Here is a 22,505-nt window from a genome sequence, read left to right as displayed (position 1 = left end):
AATGTACATTATATTATATTTAAAGGTACATTAAATTATTTAAAAAAGAACATGGGACATTATTTGGAAAATAAATGTGCTTTCAGTTTAATTCAAATGTCCATTACGTATATTTATAGTGTGAATATACTGTTTTATGCGAGAGATTTAACTAACATAGATAACTTCTCCCAATTTATTAATTACCATGATTATGTTTGTGGCAGTTGAAAAGACACAACTGTTCACAGAATTTAATCTCTTATACTGAATTAATCCACTATATAAACCAAAGAGTACACAATTACTTTTCCATCCTACCTTCATTTCTAAAACCTTTTCCAATAACCAAAACTTTTAATCTCTTCATAAAAGTATTTAATTTTCTTAAAAAAAAACAATGGACTACTCAAAATGCATGATAGTTGCCTACAAGAATGATGCTCACAAACAAAATTTCATGGACCATTATTGGGAATGGAAAGTAAGCCAGTTTTCTTCAAACTGGTTTGATGGAGATGACATTTCTGTGGAGATGGATGTACCATCTCACAGTAGTCCTTTACATTATTTCCTTACTACTCAGCCTTTGCTCCGAATTTTGTTTGAGCGACTTGGGAGGGAGGAAAAGAAAAACTTGGCCATGGTGTGCAAGGGCTGGTCAAAGTGGTTCCTTATAGGGAGGGAGCCAGAGGTAAAGGAAAGGGATTATTACCGAGGGGCGGTTCGGGGACAGGAAAATGGTATAATCACTGTCACAAAGGATAATCGGCTCCTTGAAAGATTCTGCCTTTGCGCGACTATGACTAGTCGTGCAGAAATAATTAGACATCATAAACAACAAGCACGACAATTTAAAAACTGAAGAGAAGAATATGAAATTGAGGAGCAGTCTGGTGATGAGGGTTATTATGACTGATTTGTTAGATTAGTTTAGAAATATATTAAGTTAGTTTTCTAGTTTATTGTTATTTTGTATTATCTTGTGTTTTTTTTTTCAGTATAAGCCTTAGTAGGCTTTATCATTTTGAAAGCCTTAAATGGCTTTTGTAAATATTTTACTAATATTAATGAAATAGTATTGTGTCTATTTGTTTGTTTACTGTCATTAGCATTCAATACATTTTATATATGCTCTATCAAAATGGACAACAATATTTCCTATGAACATTAGCAGTAAAATAAATGTTCCTTTAAAGGCATGATAATGGACATTCGAAGGAATACATTATATATGAACCTTTATTTGTACGAAATAACTTGCTTATGTGGTGAAAAGACGCGCAATTATTCACATTAATTTGAATATTACTTCTAAATGTACATTATATTAATTATAAAAAAAACATGTTCCATAAAATAAATTGTCAACTATCTATATTCGTAATTTGCATTTTCTGATAATTAGGTACAACAAAAATATTATTAAGCACTGTTTGGAAAATGTACATTATATTATATTTAAAGGTACATTAAATTATTTAAAAAAGAACATGGAACATTATTTGGAAAAAAATGTGAATTCAGTTTAATTCAAATGTCCATTACGTATTTTCATAATGTGCATATACTGTTTTATGCAATAGATTAAAGTAACATAGATAACTTCACCCAATTTATTAATTACCATGATTATGTTTGTGTCAGTTGAAAAGACACAACTGTTCACAGAATTTAATCTCTTATAATCAATTAATCCACTATATAAACCCAAGAGTACACAACTAGTTTTCCATCCTACCTTTTCCAATAACCAAAACTTTTAATCTCTTCAGAAAAGTACTTAATTTTCTTAAAAAAAAACAATGGACAACTCAAAATGCCTGATAGTTCCCTACAAGAATGATGCTTACATACAAAATTTCATGGCCCATTATAGGGAATGGAAAGTAAGCCAGTTTTCTTCAAACTGGTTTGATGGAGATGACATTCCTGTGGAGATGGATGTACCATCTCCCAGTCGTCCTTTACATCATTTGCTTACTACTCAGGCTTTGCTCCAGATTTTGTTTGAGCGACTTGGGAGGGAAGAAAAGAAAAACATGGCCATGGTGTGCAAGGGCTGGTCAAAGTGGTTCCTTATAGGGAACGACCCAGAGGTAAAGGAGAGGGATTATTACCGAGGCGCGGTTCACGGAAATGAAAATGGTGTGATAACTATCATAAAGAATAATCGGCTCCTTGACAGATTCTGCATCTGCACGACTATGTCTAATCGTGTAGAAATAATTAGACATCACAAAAGACAAGAACGACGATTTTTAAAGGAAAGAGAAGAAGAATATGAAATTGAGGAACAGTCTGGGGATGAGGGTTATTATGACTCATTTGTTAGATTAGTTTAGAAATATGTTGTGTTATCTTCTGTTTATTGTTATTAGGTATTATCTTGTGTTTTTTTTTCAGTATAAGCCTTAGTAGGCTTTACCATTTTGAAAGCCTGAAATGGCTTTTGTAAATATTTTTCTATTATTAATGAAATAATATTATGACTATTTCTTTGTTTAATGTCATTAGCATTCAATACATTATATATATATATATATATATGCTATATCAAAATGGACAACAATATTTCCTATGAACATTAGCATTAAAATAAATGTTCCTTTAAAGGCATGATAATGGACAATGAGCATATTAGAATTGGATTACTGCATATTAGAATTGGATTACTGCATTATTGATGCAATAATATTCAATATACTTACTTACTTAACTACTGTTGAACCAGACAATGAGTACAAGTGATGCAACTACGTCTTCTTCTACAAATAACAGCTTTAAAACACCAAGGACAATAATTGAAACATTAAATGCACTCCAGTACATTCCATTCTGTCCAGAGGAAAAGAAACCTAAAGTAGGACAAGTATTCGAAACGCTAGAATCAGCAGAGTTATTCTACAAAGAATATTGTACAATCTGTGGGTTTACGCCAAGACTTGCAACAACAAAAAGGATTAAAGGCAATGAGTTATCAAACAGTTTTGCATTAAGGAATGTTGTCTGCAATAGGCAAGGTGTAAAGGAAAGTAGGAAAAGGAAGAGGACTGATACTGATACCGATACTGCTGAGAATGATGCAGAATCTGATGTGACAGACATAAGCCGTGTGAGGCCGATTACAAGAATTGACTGTCGTGCATTAGTGCAGTTTAAATACCAAGAAAATGGAACTTATATTGTTACCAGATTCGATGAAGCGCATAACCATCCACTTGCTTTGCCTGAATCTACAATATTCTTGAAAGGAAACCGAAAAATGACAGAGGTACAGAAGCAATTTGTCACAAAGGTAAAGGTGCTAAAACTAGGCGGTGTGAAAGCCTATAGAGGTTGGAAGGAGCTGTGTGGAGGTTACAACAACATTGGGGCTACTGAGGTTGATTTCAAAAACTTTGTCAGGGACATAAAAACCTACATTGGTAATTTTGATGCACAAATGTTTGTTGAAAATCTTATAGGGAGAAACGACACATGCAGTTCATTTTACTTTGATTTTATAGTAGATGAAAACAAGTGCCTGGCTGGAGTGTTTCGGGCAGATCCGATCTGCATAAAGAACTACATGCTGTTCGGTGAGGTTTTATCAGCAGATGCTACATATGGAACAAACAAGTACGATATGGTGTTTGTGCCTTTCACAGGAGTTGATCACCACAAAAGGTGCATAACGTTTGGAGCTGGGTTGATAGGTGATGAAAGTATTGAGTGTTATACATGGTTGTTCAAGACATTTTTGGAAGCAATGGGCGGGTGCCAACCGAGAATTATAATTGCGATCGGGACAAATCAATGAAGTCGGTAGTCCCGGAAGTGTTTAAGGAGTCAACACACAGACTGTGCATGTGGCACATAATGAAGAAACTAAGAGAGAAAGTCAGTTATCAACTGTTTCAAGATGAGAATTTTAAGACCAGGCTCAATAGGTGTGTTTGGAACAACCAACTTGAGCCTGATGAATTCGAAGAACAATGGGGGAAGATAATGACTGATTATCAACTTGTAGAACACGAGTGGTTTTCAGATTTGTACGATCTCAGGGAACAGTGGATCCCTGCCTACTTTAAAGATGTTTCAATGTCTGGCTTGATGAGGGTTACTTCTAGGTCTGAGAGTGAAAACAGTTTCTTTGACAGGTTCCTCACACCTCATTTGACCCTTGTTGAGTTTTGGGTGTGCTATGAGAGTGCCTTGGAAGCACAAAGACACAAGCAGTCCAAATTGAACAGTGACAACAAACACACGAAATCCCACGGAAAACAAAGTCAAACCTTGAAGTCCATGCTTTTGAAATGTACTCGCACAACATTTTCAAAGACTTCCAAACAGAATTGGTTGCGACTTTGTCGATTGCCGTTTTAAAGAGGTGGAGAAGATTGATGAGACAAAAATATATATTCTAACAGACTTGCAGATGCCAAATAAGTCATGGAACGTAGCATATTCACCAGATAACATGGAGATTACTTGTTCTGTTCTATGTTTTGAGAGAATGGGCTTGTTGTGCGTGCACCGCCTTGGATTCTACACAACCAAGATTTTCAGAAAATACCGAAAAGTACATAACGCAAAGATGGACAAAAGCTGCAATGAGTAAGCCTGTCTTTGACAAAGATGGCAAATTGATAGATGTCTCTCAAAAGTTTTCTGACCGGAAAAGTTTTGAGTCTTGAGTGTGGCAAGAGGTTTATTCTTGTGTCAGCGTAGTGAGTGTGATGATAACGACATGAAGCTTTTGATTGAAAAACTGAGAGATATTAGATTGGATATGATTAGTAATAGAAGTGTACCAGCAAAGAAGAAAGACAAGATGAAAGAAATAGAAAAGTACGTGGGTGTAAAATACCGAGAAGTTGGTGATTCATGTTCCTAAAAAATCTAAAAACAAGGGTAGGACCAAGGGCAAGAGAATTGAATCACAAATGTTAAAAGCCCTAAAGAAGAGAGGAAAAGAGAAGAGGTATTGCAAAACATGTGGCCGCCAAGGACACAACTCTAGGACTTGCAAAGAAACAAACCATCTGACAGGTATGTATAATTTGGTTTCTTGTTAAAGCATATTACATTAATGTTAAATAATTATTAAATTATACAAGCATAGCGCATAGTGTTTACCTTCCAAAATCATCAATCTTATATGGAGGCACATAAGCTCTTTGTGCAATGAACATTATGGTTGTTCTAAAGGCTGAGATGAGAATTTCAGCAATGTATATTTGGTTAACATTAAATCTATTATCAATTTAGTTGTTCATTTTGGCCATTTTCTCCTTATAAAATCTGATATTTAATTTACATTTTGATGCATATTCACCAAATACTACCATGAAGATGACGACGATGAAGGAGATGAATCAGATGATGTGGAGGACGACGATGAAGAAGATGAATCTGATAACGAAGTGGAAGGTGCAAATTTTTGATTCAAGGATAGACATCCATAATATACACTACGAGAACATTCTTAAAGGCTTGTATGCACAATTCGATTATCTTTGCCAAAGTACATTACTCTTATAGGGAAAGTATATTACATTTTTATTAAAGGATCATTATTGTTGTTCTGCAAGGAACATTCTTAAATGCTTGTATGTACATTACTCTTATAGCCAAAGTACATTACTCTTATAGCCAAAGTATATTACATTTGTATTAAAGGTTCATTATTGTTGTTCTGCAAGGAACATTCTTAAAGGCTTGTATGTACATTACTCTTATAGCCAAAGTACATTACTCTTATAGCCAAAGTATATTACATTTGTATTAAAGGTTCATTATTGTTGTTCTGCAAGGAACATTCTTAAAGGCTTGTATGTACATTACTCTTATAGCCAAAGTACATTACTCTTATAGCCAAAGTATATTACATTTGTATTAAAGGTTCATTATTGTTGTTCTGCAGAACAACATCAACTTGATTGGAATTGTTTTCCAGTACAATAATTTTAAGGCGTTTTGCACAATAAACATTATTGTTGTTCAGCAAGAACATAATAAACTTTATTGAAATTTGTTTCCGGAATATAACACTCTCTTGAATTAAAATTTTTTCAAACTTCAGGTTGTAGGACTCGCATCTTCCTCAATATATGTTACATTACTCACACACATGTCACAAACGAAACTAAAAAAAGTTTTTACGGCTTCAATTCAGCATCTTCCTCATCTTCATCATCATATTCTTCCCATGGCAGTGGGTTTGAACGGAAATCCATTGCCTTCTTTAGTACAGCATCAAAACATACATTGCCTTCTGTTGAAATCATATATGAAATGTATTTCTTCCGAGAATCGTGAGGGGAGCATCCTAGCAAAATAAAGAAAACAAGGGATTAGAACATGTACAAATGTGTCTTGAATTATGTATTAAAAATAATTATATTACTTTTGAAACTCACATCGCCTTTTTTAAGCCCACAGGTCCAATTTAGATTACCCTTAAATGTCTCCATATGTCTCATAACGTAAACACCACAATCAGTCTTGTTAGTGTTGTTTCTCCACTTCATCTTTGCAAGAATAGGTGCAGTTTTTAATGCGATCAACTTTTACCTTTGAAACACCGATGTCTTTCAAGTATTCTGCTAAAACATTACGTTGGCGGAGAAGGGGTGCAAGAAAACATTAGGACACTAATAATTATGAGGTACAATATCACAAAAATTAGAAAATTAAGACAGACACAAAATTTTTGGGAAGGTACACTCTATGTAAAGTCATTGTACATTCACAATAATGAATAAGAACAAAGAGTATGTAGTCTTTGTTAAGCAAAAGAGAGCATAAAATCTTACAAAAGACAGTGGTCTATTGTGGAAAAATTCTTCTGGTTTTCCGTCACGATGCACATTATCAATGATGATGAACTTATACTTATTCTTTGTCAATGACTAGTAAATTGTAATGCCTTTTATATATAATCGGGAAGAAGAATCGTAGATTTTAAAAGATTTAATTAGGCAACAAGCAAATTAAATATAACATGCAGAAAGAGTGTATATTGTCAATGCTAACCAAATCAATTCTATCTGGGTTAACCGAGAATTGGGTAAACTCTTCTTTCATTATATCCTTAATCACGATAAAATTTTCAACAGTGTCCAGTTCTCCATGAAGCATCATCAGATGCAAGACAAGTAAAGTTTTTGATGTTAATCAAGGGAAAAAACATTACAAAATTTACTTGTTGAAATAAGTTTATATAAATATTTGACTTACGAGACTGTTGTGGTGAAAAAAAATCGATAAGGCTCGGAAGAGTTTCTTCTAGATTCCTTGGCATTCAAAACTTTTGCCCAACAATCGATCACATCACTCGTTAAATATTTAGATTGTCGTAGCGTTGCCATTTCAATACGCCGAAGAGAAATTTCACCCACATGCACAAGAAGTTCCCAGTTCGGGACTACCAGTTTTAACTCAAAACAGGATACTGAGAACATTTTAAATTTAAATATTGTACATTAGTAGATATATATATATATATATATATATATATATATATATATATATATATATATATATATATATATATATATATATATATATATATATATATATATATATACCGGCAGCTAAATCGGTATGTTTTCCTCTACTATACGACACATAATCAATAATGCAATTCTGAAACTCAGTAAGAGGAGTAATAATGCATGTATCTGTGCTTAGTAAATTACGATTTGCAAGGATGCTCAGAGACTCTAGTTGACTTCTTTCATGTTCATGAACATTTTCATTGTTGATGACTTCGCCCTTGGTAGTGTCACCACTGTCAACCAGATTATGCTCATTTATATTCTTGTCGTTTGTATTACTTACATCTGTCATGTTCTCATTCTTCTCAGAAGCATCATAGCCATCTGGTATAATATTCCCTTCTGTACAACCTACCTCCATTCTTCTCTTCTTAACCCTAACTGTCTCATTATTGTCAGGGACACCAATATCATCGGTACTCTTCTCTTTCTTTCCAACTACCTCATCTTCTATCTTCTCATCCCCAACAGTCTCATCACCCTCGTAGAATTCTTCATCAGACGAATCCAGTTTCTTTGGGAAGGGCTTCTCTTGATCTTTGCTTCACCTTTGTTAAAACGTCATCACAAACAATGTTGCACTTGGATGAAACCAAAGTGCAAAGATATTTGATTCTCAATATTCGAAGTCCATCCATCTACAAAAGTTAAAATATCTTTATGATAGGTAACTTGTAAACAAGAATGTGCTTTTAATACTTTAAGAAAGATCATTTAATTAAACCAAAAGTACATTTACAATTATTGGATATAAATTGTTTAGAAACTTACGTTGTTTTTTGTCAACCCACAAGTCCAATCGACCCCCAGACGTTTCCATGTGTTTCATTGTGTAAATACCATAGTCAACAACATTTTGATGGTTTCTCCAAGGCATTTTCAATACAGCAGGCTCCATTGCTCTTACTCTTTCCTTCAAATCACCAATGTCATTGAAATATTCTGCCAAAGTATTACGCTGCATGGAAAAATTCAGATCAAACTATATAGAGAGACCGTGCAAAAAATATGACATTGTAAAATAAAAAATAACCAATGAAAGGCAACTGAACAATTACCATATTCCAAGGTTTGTTTCCATAACGAGTTTTTGGGGTTTCATCATGCTCTTGATTATCAAGAATGACAAACTTGTTCTTCTCCATATTGAATACGAACAGGTAAAAATGCTTGTCGGATATTATTGGGAAAAAAAACTGTTTTATATAAGAAATGATTAGAAGATACAATGAGACATAAAATTAGCAAAGAAAACACTTTGTATTGACTATATATATTGTTTGAGCTAACCATATCAACTTTTGTCACATCAATAATCCCAAAGATGATTTAACTCATTTCTAAAATGCCTCTTGAATACTTCCAATTCTCTTTCAAATTTGAATTCTTTCCTTTGCCCTTGAAATGCTTTTTTGCACACACACGAACATAATATTGTTCTATTAATATACACTTGTATAACATAAAATTATTGTAATATAGAATGAAATAAAATTTTACATACAAATACGAGGGTTGAAGCAAAGAATCGACGTGGTCAAGATTTTCTTTCAAGTTCATTGAAATTCAAGTAAGTGACCAACAATCAACCACAAGATCTGCTATATACCGAGGTGGTTTTAGAGATGCAAAAAGATATCGGGTACCCACGACATTCTTAAACTCAAAGAGCTTCTCACTGGTTCGGACGTTACACAAAACAAGTCAGTTAATTACACATATGTACATTATCTTTATTAATAATGCACATAATACCCAAACGAAATGTACAGAATGATTAAATAAAAGAAACATAATGAGTAGAATAAAATATACCTACCAAGAACAGTGCCTTTTCCCTTGGTGTAGTAGACGTAGTCAGCAATACAGTGCTGAAACTTAGATGGCTCTGTACATGGGTCAGTGTCTCCTCTTAGTAAATCAAGTTCAGTACTAATATCTAAGCTTGGATTGGGATTGGTTGCCTTGGGTTCTTCACTATAATCTTCAAATAACATGCTACATACAATGGTATTTATAAGATTATCCGTATTGGCTTCTTCCTCATTCTCCACGTCACTGTCAACATAAAGATGCTTCGAATCATTTCGTACATTTTTGTCATCATCTTTCTTGTTGTCAACATTCCCATTTTCACACTCCCCTTCTGACACCTCTTTCTTGTTGTCACACTCCCCTTTTGACACCTCTTTCTTGTTGTCTTCATTCCCATTTTCAACCTCAACTGATTCAACTTTGTTTTCTTCTGACTCTCCTTTTGACACCCCTTCCTTGTTATCTTCATTCCCATTGTCAACTAATTCACCTTCTTTTCTCAATGCACAAGGCTTCTGGAATAGTTGAAATGTATCAAATTAAAGAACAATACACTTAAGCACCAAGTTAACATAATATAACAAAAAATATGATCAACATATTTACCTTTTTGTATGTATAAAAAATCGGCCTCTTCAATGACATGCTTTCAACCTGAATACTATTTTTTAAAGTTATGTTTACATTATTCAAAGCTTCAACAACCAAAGGATGATTACTAACATCAATCTCAGAGAAAGAACAAGATCGGAATATCAAAGCAACATTAATACCAACAGAACTTTCACTATCATGAGAGTTTGTGCTCATTTGACAAATTGAGTAAACTAAATGCATGATCACGAGCTTCGAGCGCAGTCATGTTCTCCTTAATTATTGATGCTCCTTTTTCTAACTTAGCCTTAACAGATGATATGTTCTGAGCTAAACTAGTTATACATTTAGCAAGATCAAGAATATACTCCTCCGTGTAGTCCTTTGTTTGATAGACAGATTCGACACCTGTATTGTCAACCACCTCCTCCATTGGTGCTTCCAACTTACCATTTTCAAACATACCGCTTTTCATCTCATCCTTCTCTCTCGATGTTAACAAACTACTAGTCCAACCTACCAACGTATAATAATCTCTTTCAACTTTTCGTTCCACATGAACAACGCGATCAACATAGATAAGTGTAAAAAAAAAAAAAAAAAATTAATTACAAGAGAATGAAAACGTACCTTCCAATGTTAAATTAATTTATGAACTTCAAATATATTTTTTGGGACTTTTTACCTCCAAAAACAACGGTGGCCCTTGAAGTGAGTCTCCTTTTCCACCCACTCAATCTTGCTTTCTTGCAAACTTTTTAACAAAAAGGAACACCAATTGTAATCTTTGATTTCATCAACATTCATCAACGATTTTAAAACATGATGATTAACCAAAGGCTTTTGCGTGTTTCTCATTAGCAAAGAAACAGCAAACACAACAAAGTTAACCTTGAATTCATCACCACCATGATCATGATTTATCAACCAATTCTCAAGCGTTTTGAGTGGAACTTGTCCATCTTTTATACCAAATTGTTGCTTCCATTTGCCATAAAACTCTTGAAACTCTTGATTCAAAGTATGAGTTTTGGATAATTCAACTGTTTTAGGGCCTATTGGAAATCCAAATGTTGATCTTACATCGAAACCTTCAAGTACAACTTCTCACCATCAAGAAGATCGATCTGATTTTGGTATGGGTTATCCGCTTAATTAACCAAGTACCCAAGCTTTAAAGGAATGGAACGAACTCTTAACCAAAACAGCCCACTAAATCCAATCTCTTCTAGCGCACGCTTGTTCGTATGACAAACGTTCAACTACCTCAACTACTCCTGTAGGAGACATTCTCGTATATGCACTTTTAAACGAAGAGAAATCAAACTTCTGCTTACACTTGGAACCCAATACCATCTTATTACTTACTTTACCCTTTTGAGGACTTTCTTTCTTTGCAATAACAATTTGTTTATTAACAGAAACAATTTGTTTCTTAACTGCAAGATCATCGTCACTTTCTTCATTTATCTTCTTTGCGAAAGATTTTATAGACTTAGATTTCTTGTTAATAGTAATTGATTTACGCTTTCTTGTAAATGGAGCACACTCATTTTTACCATCAGTGGAACTTTCAGTTGGTGAAAAAATAAAAGTAACTTTTCTCCGCTTTTCAGATTTTTTATCTTCCTGCTCCATAGTCTGTAATAATAAAATGAAATTACGAAACAAGTACTGAGATAATCAGATTATCTAATTTTAGGAAATGTACATTAATCGCAAATATAATGTTCTTTTAGATGATTCAGAACAATTTCTATATTAATAACAAACGGCACATTAATTTAAGCTGAATGTCCATTATATTATTACCTTCAATTAAAAACCCAAAAATTCACAATTAGAGATAATCATCAGTTACCTAATTTTACGAAATATACATTAATAACAAATATAATGTTCTTTACATATTTTAGAACAGTTCCTATATTAAAAACAAACGGCATATTATTTTAAACTGAATGTATTATATTATTACATTCAATTGAAAATATAAAATTGACATGTAGAAATAATCACCAGTTACCTAATTTTAGGAAATGTACATTAGTCACAAAGATAATGTACTTTTAGATGATTCAGAAAGATTTCTATATTAAAAACAATACGCACATTAATTTAAAGCTATATGAACAATATATATTATTTCCTTCAATTAAAAATTCAAAATTAACAGAAACTAGCAAGTAAATGTTAAAAGAATACTTCAGAGATATAAAATTGGGGAAGAACAATGCGAATGTGTTTCTAAAGGTAGAAAAAATAATTCAAGCACATTAATCCGAATTAATTTTTAACAAAGAAAGCGTATAAATATCGAAATCAAAACATCAAAATTATACTACTATTGAACAATTAAGTGATCCAAATTAAACATTATATTAAGTTATGATAGAGAAGAAACGAAATTGAAAAGAAAATACCTTAGTATAACGGAGGAAATTGGGCGTAACTTCAAAATTATCTTCTTTGTTGAACAATTCTCCTATGACAACGTCTACACGGTAATGTAAAACGACCGAGCTAAAAACTGGTTACTACTTTTATTTTTTTACTCCGTTTCTTTTTTTCTTGTAGGTAGTTAGTTACTATTGTAATGTAACTGTTAAAAAATAAAGGAAATGATAAATACATTTAATACCCTAAAATAGTTAGTTAGTTACCTTGAAGCTTAGCCACTGCGAGTCCCGAAAGGGGTGGCTTACATGCTCCATGTGTTGGTGCGAGAATGCATGGACCCGGGGGGGATTCAACCCCCTCGTCAACATATTTTTTTTTAAAAAACGACACCCGACGGACCAAGTAAACCTTTTTTTTTTTTTTAGTATAACAGGGGCGGGGGGAACGGGACGAGAAAGAGTTTAGAGTTGGATTAAGCGGATCCTTGCTTCTCATTTGAAGGCGGCAAGACAAAAAGACACCCTAGAGGGGCCGAGTGAACCCTTTTTTTTGGGGGGGGGGGGGGCGGGTATCCTAAAACGGGACGGGAAAGGGTTTAGGGTTTGATTAGGTGGACCGCTACCGCGGATCCCCCTAATCAAACCCTAAACCCTTTCCCTTGCTTCTCATTCGAAGGCGGCAAGACAAAAAGACACCCTAGAGGGGACGAGTGAACCCTTTTTGGGGGGATCGGGTATCCTAAAACGGGACGGGAAAGGGTTTAGGGTTTGATTAGGTGGACCGCTACCGCGGATCCCCCTAATCAAACCCTAAACCCTTTCCCTTGCTTCTCATTCGAAGGCGGCAAGACAAAAAGACACCCTAGAGGGGCCGAGTGAACCCTTTTGGGGGATCGGGTATCCTAAACGGGACGGGAAAGGGTTTAGGGTTTGATTAGGCGGACAGCTACCGCGGATCCCCCTAATCAAACCCTAAACCCTTTCCCTTGCTTCTCATTCGAAGGCGGCAAGACAAAAAGACACCCTAGAGGGGACGAGTGAACCCTTTTTTGGGGGGCCGGGTATCCTAAAACGGGACGGGAAAGGGTTTAGGGTTTGATTAGGCAGACCGCTACCGCGGATCCCTCTAATCAAACCCTAAACCCTTTCCCTTGCTTCTCATTCGAAGGCGGCAAGACAAAAAGACACCCTAGAGGGGACGAGTGAACCCTTTTTGGAGGGACCGGGTATCCTAAAACGGGACGGGAAAGGGTTTAGGGTTTGATTAGGCGGACCGCTACCGCGGATCCCCGTAATCAAACCCTAAACCCTTTCCCTTGCTTCTCATTCGAAGGCGGCAAGACAAAAAGACACCCTAGAGGGGACGAGTGAACCCTTTTTTGGGGGGGCCGGGTATCCTAAAACGGGACGGGAAAGGGTTTAGGGTTTGATTAGGCGGACCGCTACCGCGGATCCCCCTAATCAAACCCTAAACCCTTTCCCTTGCTTATCATTCGAAGGCGGCAAGACAAAAAGACACCCTAGAGGGGACGAGTGAACCCTTTTGGGGGACGGGATTAAAATTAGGAGGCTGAGTATCCTAAAACGGGACAGTGAAGGACTTATGGTTGGATTAGGCAGACAGCGGTCTGCCTAGTGCAGCCTCAAACCCATTCCCTTATTTTAAGAGGATAATCTTTGAAAGAAATGCGGGGTTAAAGCTTTGGTACATCGTTACATAGTAATATGGACATTTGTAAAATGTTGAAAGTACATTATAGTTGATCAGTCTTGTAACTGGCTTTACATTAGAAAGGGTCAATTCTAAACAGTTAAAGCTTAGGTAGATGATAATAATTTAGATTCAAATAAACATTCATAATAAACTGCTAATATGTTCTGACAATAATACTTAATGAAAACGCATATGTTTCTAAACTTAACCGCATATTATAATTATACATAAATTAACATCAAAGTTCTTAACCCTTTCGTGTTTTATGCAAAACAGATGGATGAACACCGCTCTCACCCTCCAGCAAGTCCTCCTTTAGATGTCTCTTATAACCGTCTATTAATTTCATAGCCTTCACGATCTTTGGCCAAGGTATAGTATTTTCACCATCAAGAAGAGCATATGATTCTCGTACCGCTGTGACACCGGTGAGAAACTGACGGTCCATGTCGCCTACCTCGTATCTTGTTTTTGCCTATTAGCTTCAAGTTGTCGGGCTATCTTTGTCTCTTTCGGCCGTGATAAACTTCATCTGCGCTTCAAAGCAATGTCCAGCCTCTGTTGTAGTGACTTTGCATTCATTTCAACTATGTCCGTTTTCGTACATCTGACCCTTCCCGATGTTCTTCTAATACCGTTTTTACCAAGCACCTCAATAAGATGTTGATCCGGTGAATCTCTTTCACGTTTCGTTTCAGCGAGATCATACTCAACGTTAGCGAGTTTTTGCTCGATATCCGACATTATTTCCACATTGGTAACCGAACTCATATTCTCAGTTCGGCAAAAAATAAACGTATTTTAAAAAGAGTGACAATAAACTTAAGGCAGTATGGGAAGTACCAACTTCAACCATATTTAAGGCCATACTGTAGGGTAAAACAAATTAACGTGGGCTTTCACATTGTATAATCATGCAAAGAGCAAACAATGTTATTGTGAAAACAGATTACAACAAAAGGTAAAATAATCTTCCCCGCAAATATTAAGCACATTGCAGATTGAAATATCTACTATACTTAATTTTGGCAAAACGTTCGAGCCATAAATGCAGTTTGATTTTCGGACTGAAACAACTTTTAATTCGTCTGGGGACTATAGTATATATTTCTTTTCACAAGATTAAAAAACATATTGATTAATCAAATAATACTTATAAATGAAATAATCTGAATGTTATATAGGCTACTATATTACATAAACCAGATCACTTTTTCAAGGGAGTGAAGACGTTTTCTATATGATTATTCCATAGATTTTGTAATTAGCACACTTGTTTAGACAAGTATTTATAGTGAGTTTTATATTTAAACTGATTTTGAAACAGTCTTGAATGGCTTTTGTAAGTATTTCTAATATTAATTAAATAGTATTGTGTTGTTTACTGTCATTAACATTCAATACATTTTTTATATATGCTATATCAAAGTGCACAACAATATTTCCTATGAACATTATCAATAAAATAAATGTTCCTTTAAAGGCATGACAATGGACATTGGCAGGAATACATTAGATACAAACATTTATTTGTATGAAATAAATTATTGTAGAGCATATTACAATTCCATTCTTTGCATTATTCTTGCAATAATATTCGATATACTTATTTACATGAAGATATGCATTTCTTTTGCAGGGGAAAAATAATAAGAACAAAAAAAAAAACAGAAATTAGAGTACCTTTTTAAGGCAGTGAAGACGGTTTGTATGATTATTCCTTAGATTTTGTAATTACCACACTAGTTTAGGTAAGTATTTATAGTGAGTTTTATATATAAACTGCTTTGGATAAGAATAGGAGAAGTTACAATTTATGAGTGTAGTATTATTTGTCTTTTCACATGCATTAGTTTACAACTGCCATTTGACACATGTCTCATTTAAGCAAATAATCATGAATAATGGTGTCTTTTCACCTGAATTATTTTACAACTTGCATCTGAGAGTGTAATTATTAGATGCATTAATTTATATTATTTAATTTAAATGGTACATTGTTAATGCACATAATTGACATTGTAAATACAGTGATGGGACAATTCTTTTCATGATGTATCGAAAATTCAAAAATTACAAAAAGTACTACGTCAATATAATGAAATATCATTAACAAATAAGAGAATGTACTTATATTCTTATATTCTGAATGGACATTGAAAATCAACAGTAGGTACAAGGGGTATGAGGTAAATATAAAACTTATACTCAAATGTACCTCAGTTTTTTATATATAGTATTACTCGGTTTGATTTAATAGAATAAAAGCAAGTTCGGCCGCTGGTCGGGAAATTGACGTTGGGATAGAGTCAAAATCTTCTTCTTCACTGTCTACAACAACAAGATTTTCTAACTCGGGTGCCAAATGATATTGAAACAGGTACAATGTCCTCCTTGTTAAGAGATTGTCTGTCAAGTAACAAAGACACCTTCGGAAAACCACCACATTATCCCTGGTAGTCGTTCTAACCCCAAATGAAATGCTTGTCTGTAATCTGCTTTCATATTCCTCTCTTAAACGGGCTTCTTCATTGTGTAACATAAACATCTTACCCCAACACTTGCATACTGCTTCCATGTTATGTTTGTCAGCTTGATTAACTTTTTGAAAGATTTGTAGCATGTAAGTTTCATCTTGTAGTACTGTGTTTTTTGCATAGTTATCCTCCACCCCTGCAATTATGGCGTCCTTCTCATTAAATAGCCATCCTAGCATTGTCTTCTTTGCATCAAGATGATGTGCAATGAATTGTTTTCTGTCTTCCTCTTCAGAATTTGTTACCAATCCCAAGCAAAATAATGACATGATTTGCTCGTGAGATGATTTAAAATGGTTATGCCAAAATGTTCATTGACGATAGCATTTAGAACATCATCTTTCGTAAACTTTAAAAACACTATTAATTAAACGATGAACACTGTGAGCAATATTCGAAATTGAGTAAATTATACAATTAGTATTTTAATTTACCTATTACTCGTATTTCATATGTTGTACACAATTTTCGTACTTGCCCCAATTATCCCAACACACGTAAAATCACACACAATTGTAATCAATAAATAACATCCCATTAAACTTGACATGAACATCCAATTAAACTGAAAACGATGAAAATGTAACCAACAAAAGAGGCGTGATTTTCAGGTGATTTTGTCAATGATTTAAATCAACCAAGTATAATTACCTAAGAAATACACCAAAAGAATGGACGAAATTCAGGACAATTTAGTAAATGAACGTGATTACCTGGCAATGAAGAAGTATTGAAAACGAAGGTGGAGTATAACCAAAATTTATGGAGAAGTTACTTAATACTCCGTAGTTGAAAGAACTATTTTCTTTGGAAAGATTGTTTGAAAGAAGTATTCCTTTTATCTATTTTAGATTTACACCTAATTGTGTGTTTTATAATTGAACATAAATTGGCTATACTTCCATAATAGGGTATTATTAGGTCCACCCTAGATTTACGTGTGTTGGGGTTATTTGGGCAAGTAGGAAAATTGTGTGCAACATATGATATAGAAGTAATAGTTAAATTAAAATACTACGTACTAATTGTACATATTTACTCAATTTCGAATATTGCTATTAGTGTATACGGAGTATTAGTGTATACGGAGTATATTTTTTTGTTTTCCTTAAAATGAACATTCTTGTATTAAAATGACCACGCACGATATAAATTAATTGTATCAATTGTGAGATCCTAAAGCAAGAAAGTTACACAGGATGTAAATTTGTTTTCCTTAAAATGAACATTCTCGTATTAAAGCAAGAACATCATTGATTTTGGTGAACATTTGTTTTCTTTAAAATGGACAACTGATCATTATAGAATGTACATTATAACAAGTACCTTGGGTGAATGCACATCCAGTACAACTTCGATGTACATACGCCAAAGATCAAAAGTACAAAAGGAAACTAATAAATCATATTCAGGAACTATTTGTGAATGTCGTTACACGCTAATGCATGTCTAATAATGCTGTTACGATGTTTGTTGTGCTCAAATGTTAGTAGCGTGCATAGGTACTTGAATCTCAGCATTGTCAACGATCTCATCTGCAAAAAAAAAAAACATGAAATTAGAATTTAATAACCAACAAAATAACATTGATTTGTTCTAAATAAGTTACAATTAAAATGTAAAACTCACATCAATTTTGGACAGTCCACTGTCCCAAGTGGCTATTCCCATAAATGTTTCCATGTGCCTCATGGTGTAAATACCACGATCAAAAATATTTGTTATTTCTCCATGGAAGCATTGCTATTGTAGGATCCATGCCCATTACTATATTACTTTTCTCCATAGTTGATTGATTTTCACCCAAAAACCGTGCAAAAGCATCACCCTGTAACACAATAATAAAAATTAGACGAGATGAACCATAATATACATGAATTTACCAATGCAAGTGAACGATAATAATTCATAGTTGAGGAGAATGTAAATTTACCAGTTCAAGTACACTATCACCATACTCTTCTAAGACACCCCCTTCTAATGCAATTGTCAAGAATAATGAGACATTTCCTTGGCAGGTTAAAAACGTACAACACAAAATGATTCTCAAGTGCAATAGGGAAGAAGAACTAGCATCAGGGAAAGAAACAATTGTAAGGTCACTGACAAATAAAGGTTAATTTCATGTTAAGTAATAGCACATTTTGAAAACTTTGACAAGTACATTCACGACTTCTATTTAAATAGACTACTACAAGATAATCTGAATTTAATTTCAATTACTAAATGAAGTGAGGGACTCACTAGTTCAATGGATGGAAGATCAATCCACTCAAACTCATTTAATTTTACTTCGATGCGGCGCTTGAAAGGTTTGTAACGATGATCATCAATAGAAGCACATGTGTTCTTCATTAATAACAACTGCACAATGAAGATAAAATTTTAGTAATGTGAAAATGTTGGAAATAGTAAATGAAACACATGAAAACAATGACCAAACTTACATATGTAAGTGTACTAAAAAAGAATCGTGTGGGATTGGTTGGATTCCCATCCTTTTCTTTGTAGTTTATATATGCCGACCAAGAATCTATGACAAAGCTTGAGATATAGTGATACGGTTTTAATGACAACAGTTGATCCCAACCAAGGAAATTATTTTTGAACTCAAATAACGTATTCTTCGCACAAAAAAAAAGATAATAGAATTATGATTAGCAGATATGTAAAGATGAACTATGTAAATGAATATAAAATATTAAATCTTCAGTATGTAATTACCAACTGTTATCCACAGAGCCGTGGCCAGTGAACACATAATTTGAAATTTGATATTGCATTGATGTCAAAGGTATGAAGGGATTCGTGTCGTCAATAGCATCAAGGAGAGGTTCACGGGAAGGACTCTTACTAAACTGATATTGATTCCCTGTTTTCGGATATAAAGATGGACGATCGGCAGACAATTTCTTTCTTTTTTACCCCGCTCGGTCTTTGCATAAACAGAAGAGTCCTCATCTTCTGGGAACACACCTAAACCGAATGACACACAGCGTTTGTAGGCGCATCCTTATTCCTTTCAAAGCAATTAATTTTCTCACTTTACGAAGAGCCGCTATGTGTTTGCTAGCGAAGTGGGTTGTTTGTTGAAAACCTGGTCTGTTTGATATGACGTTTGAATTGGTGTTTCAGTTAAATGAGCAAGAATTTCTATCGGTGGCATACGCATGACTTTTTCCTAAGGTAGCCCTAACAATGTCATGTTTGTCCCTCACGGTCTGTTTAATGCGTGGCGATTACAAGATGGATCAACAATCCCATCTTCAATGGAGCTGTCAGGAACATCAATCAACAAAGGATAAGAGGAGTTTTTAAGATGCTACACGAAGTGCGGCAAACTCTAGGACGATTAACAATCTCGTCTATTGTAGGGTCGTTTCGGCAACATCAATTATCGCAACAGAAGAATATTTTTTGTCAACTGTTTGTAAAGTATGACAAATGCTAGGATGATGTACTACTCCTATTGTAGGACTATCAGAAACTTCAATTATCTCAGCAGAAGAAGAGTCTGTGGTGAATCTTGATGGAGGTTGACAAACAAGAGGTGAATCGGACCGATTTGCACAACCATAGTGACATCTGTGTTCTTCAGTTTTAAATGTTGTTTTTTTTAAAAAATAAAAAGAAAAAAAAAACATATAAGACAGAAACATAAAGCCTTTAAAAATACAGATATCCAGAAAGAACATGCTAAACATTAAGAAAGTACATGAAGAAAATCCACCCTAAATATTAAGCCATAGCAAAGAACATCAAAATTATTAGGAAATAATGTGTACAAATTCCGACATATTAATATGAAGCACAGGTATCCAGAAAGTAAATGCTAAACATTAGTAACAAACTACATCAAAATCATTAGCAAACAATTCGTATAAATTCCGACATATTGATATGAAGGACACGTATCCAGAAAGTAAATGCTAAACATTAAAAAAGTAAATGAAGAAAATACATCCTAAACATTTAAAAATATTAAGTCATAGCAAAGTACATCAAAATCATTAGGAAACAATGCGTATAAATTTAGACATATTGATGCACCTGAGAAATAATAGTAGGACTGATTTATAATGAACATCTTCGAACATTAACAGCTAAGGAAACTATGTTAAATTCGAAGCATATGAAAAGTAAACACAGTTGTTTTTAGCAAATAATTAAAGGCAAAGAGTATAACCTTCATTCCGATAAAGAGCGATAAGAGTAAATGAACGATCTGAGAATGAGAAAACGTGCAGGTACAATTTAATTGACAGGTTTATCAAAAAGTAATAAGATATTAAAGAGAAGAAGTTTAAAGTGGCGGTTTTTTTTAAAAAAATTGGATCATACTATAATTCCACAAGTCCATTTTTTATTTTCTTTTTCTTTTTTTGTTTATTCCAACTACTAGAACCATTTGAAACTCTACTTTTATATACCCATTTTATAATTTAAAACTTCAGATTAAGTCAAATTAGGATATATGGCCATTTAACACAATGGTAATGTTATAATTTGTCAATGCATTTTCTAAAAGTTCTAAATGTACTTTTTCGACATTCATAATGTACAAATTAGATCAAGTTGTTGGATTACGAACGACCACAAGATCAAAAGACACCATAGAGGGGCCGAGTGAACGCTTGTTGGGGCGGGATTAAAACTAGGGGACCAAGTATCCTAGAACGGCATGGGAAAGGGTTTACGGTTGGATTATGAACGGCCGCAAGACCAAAAGACACCCTAGAGGGGGCGACTGAACCCTTGTTGGGGACGGGATTGAATCTAGGGGGTCAAGTATCCTAAAATGGGACGGGAAAGCGTTTAGGGTTGCATTAGGCAGACCGCTACCGCGAATCTACCTAATCCAACTCTAAACCCTTTCCCTTATGTGTGGTTTGTATAGCCGGAAGACCAAAAGACACCCAACAAGGGGCGAGTGAATCCATTTTTTGGGAAGGGATTAAAAATAGATCTTTGACAGTTTATTAAACAGGTTTTCCTGTTTACACTGTATATATTATGTAATTTATCTAAACAGTTTAATTAAAATGTCCATTATCTATATTCATAATGTGCATGTTTTGATAATTAGGTGCAACTAAAATATCATTAAGCACTGTTTGGAAAATGTACATTATATTATATTTAAAGTTACATTAAATTATTTTAAAAAGAACATGAAATATTAATTAAATTGTAATGCATGTGATCGTTTAATAAGATAGAAAACTTCAAAAGTTCATTCATATACTTAGATTATGATGTCGCTATAGATAGATCTTTGACGTGATTTTAGACCTATTTCCTGTTTTCAATGTATAATAGAAATAAATGTGCTTTCAATTTAATTCAAATGTCCATTATGTATGTTTATAATGTGCATGTCTTTGTTTTACAAAAGAGATTTAAAAGCAGACCTGAAATGTACATTATATTATTTTGCTAATTCAGTACATTATAAGTCGCTATTCAAGTAGATAATAACGTTCAAGTAAATAGCACGCCAAAAATAGACAAAAAAGTACTTTAATTAAGTGCAACAAAACATTGGTTCACAAATTCAACATTTTGCTTATGCAATTACAAATCATTACACATACTAACGTACACTAGAATTTAAAACATCATACTACATGAACAGGGGATGTCATCGGACAAATTCTAACATCTGCGTAGATAATATCTGAACATTAAATGTAATCACTAGCTTTAGAGAAATGACCCTTCTTCGCATGATCAACAACAGTTTCATGGCAATCGTTGTGCTCGAACATAAGTAATGTGCATAGATATTTGTATCGTAACACTTTAAGCACGCTCATTTGCAAAACAGACGCCAACAATTAACAAGATAGGCAAAACACAATGAACATGAATTTCTTTAAAATAAGAACCAACACTCACATCATTTTTCATCAGGCCACATTTC

The 22,505-nt window shown here is 34.0% G+C and overlaps 1 protein-coding gene across 1 annotated transcript; it reads left to right on the top strand.

The window, feature by feature from the left end:
* The first annotated feature begins 3,777 nt into the window (after window positions 1-3,777).
* On the top strand, window positions 3,778-4,347 carry LOC141608113 (protein FAR1-RELATED SEQUENCE 5-like). The gene has a single exon (XM_074427465.1). It carries the CDS (start codon window positions 3,778-3,780, stop codon window positions 4,345-4,347), a length of 570 nt encoding a protein of 189 aa, XP_074283566.1.
* The last annotated feature ends 18,158 nt before the right edge of the window (window positions 4,348-22,505 follow it).

The sequence above is a fragment of the Silene latifolia genome, chromosome 10, assembly GCF_048544455.1.
Source record: "Silene latifolia isolate original U9 population chromosome 10, ASM4854445v1, whole genome shotgun sequence".
Classification (NCBI taxonomy): Eukaryota; Viridiplantae; Streptophyta; class Magnoliopsida; order Caryophyllales; family Caryophyllaceae; genus Silene; species Silene latifolia.
This window is presented reverse-complemented; position numbering and strand designations above follow the sequence as displayed.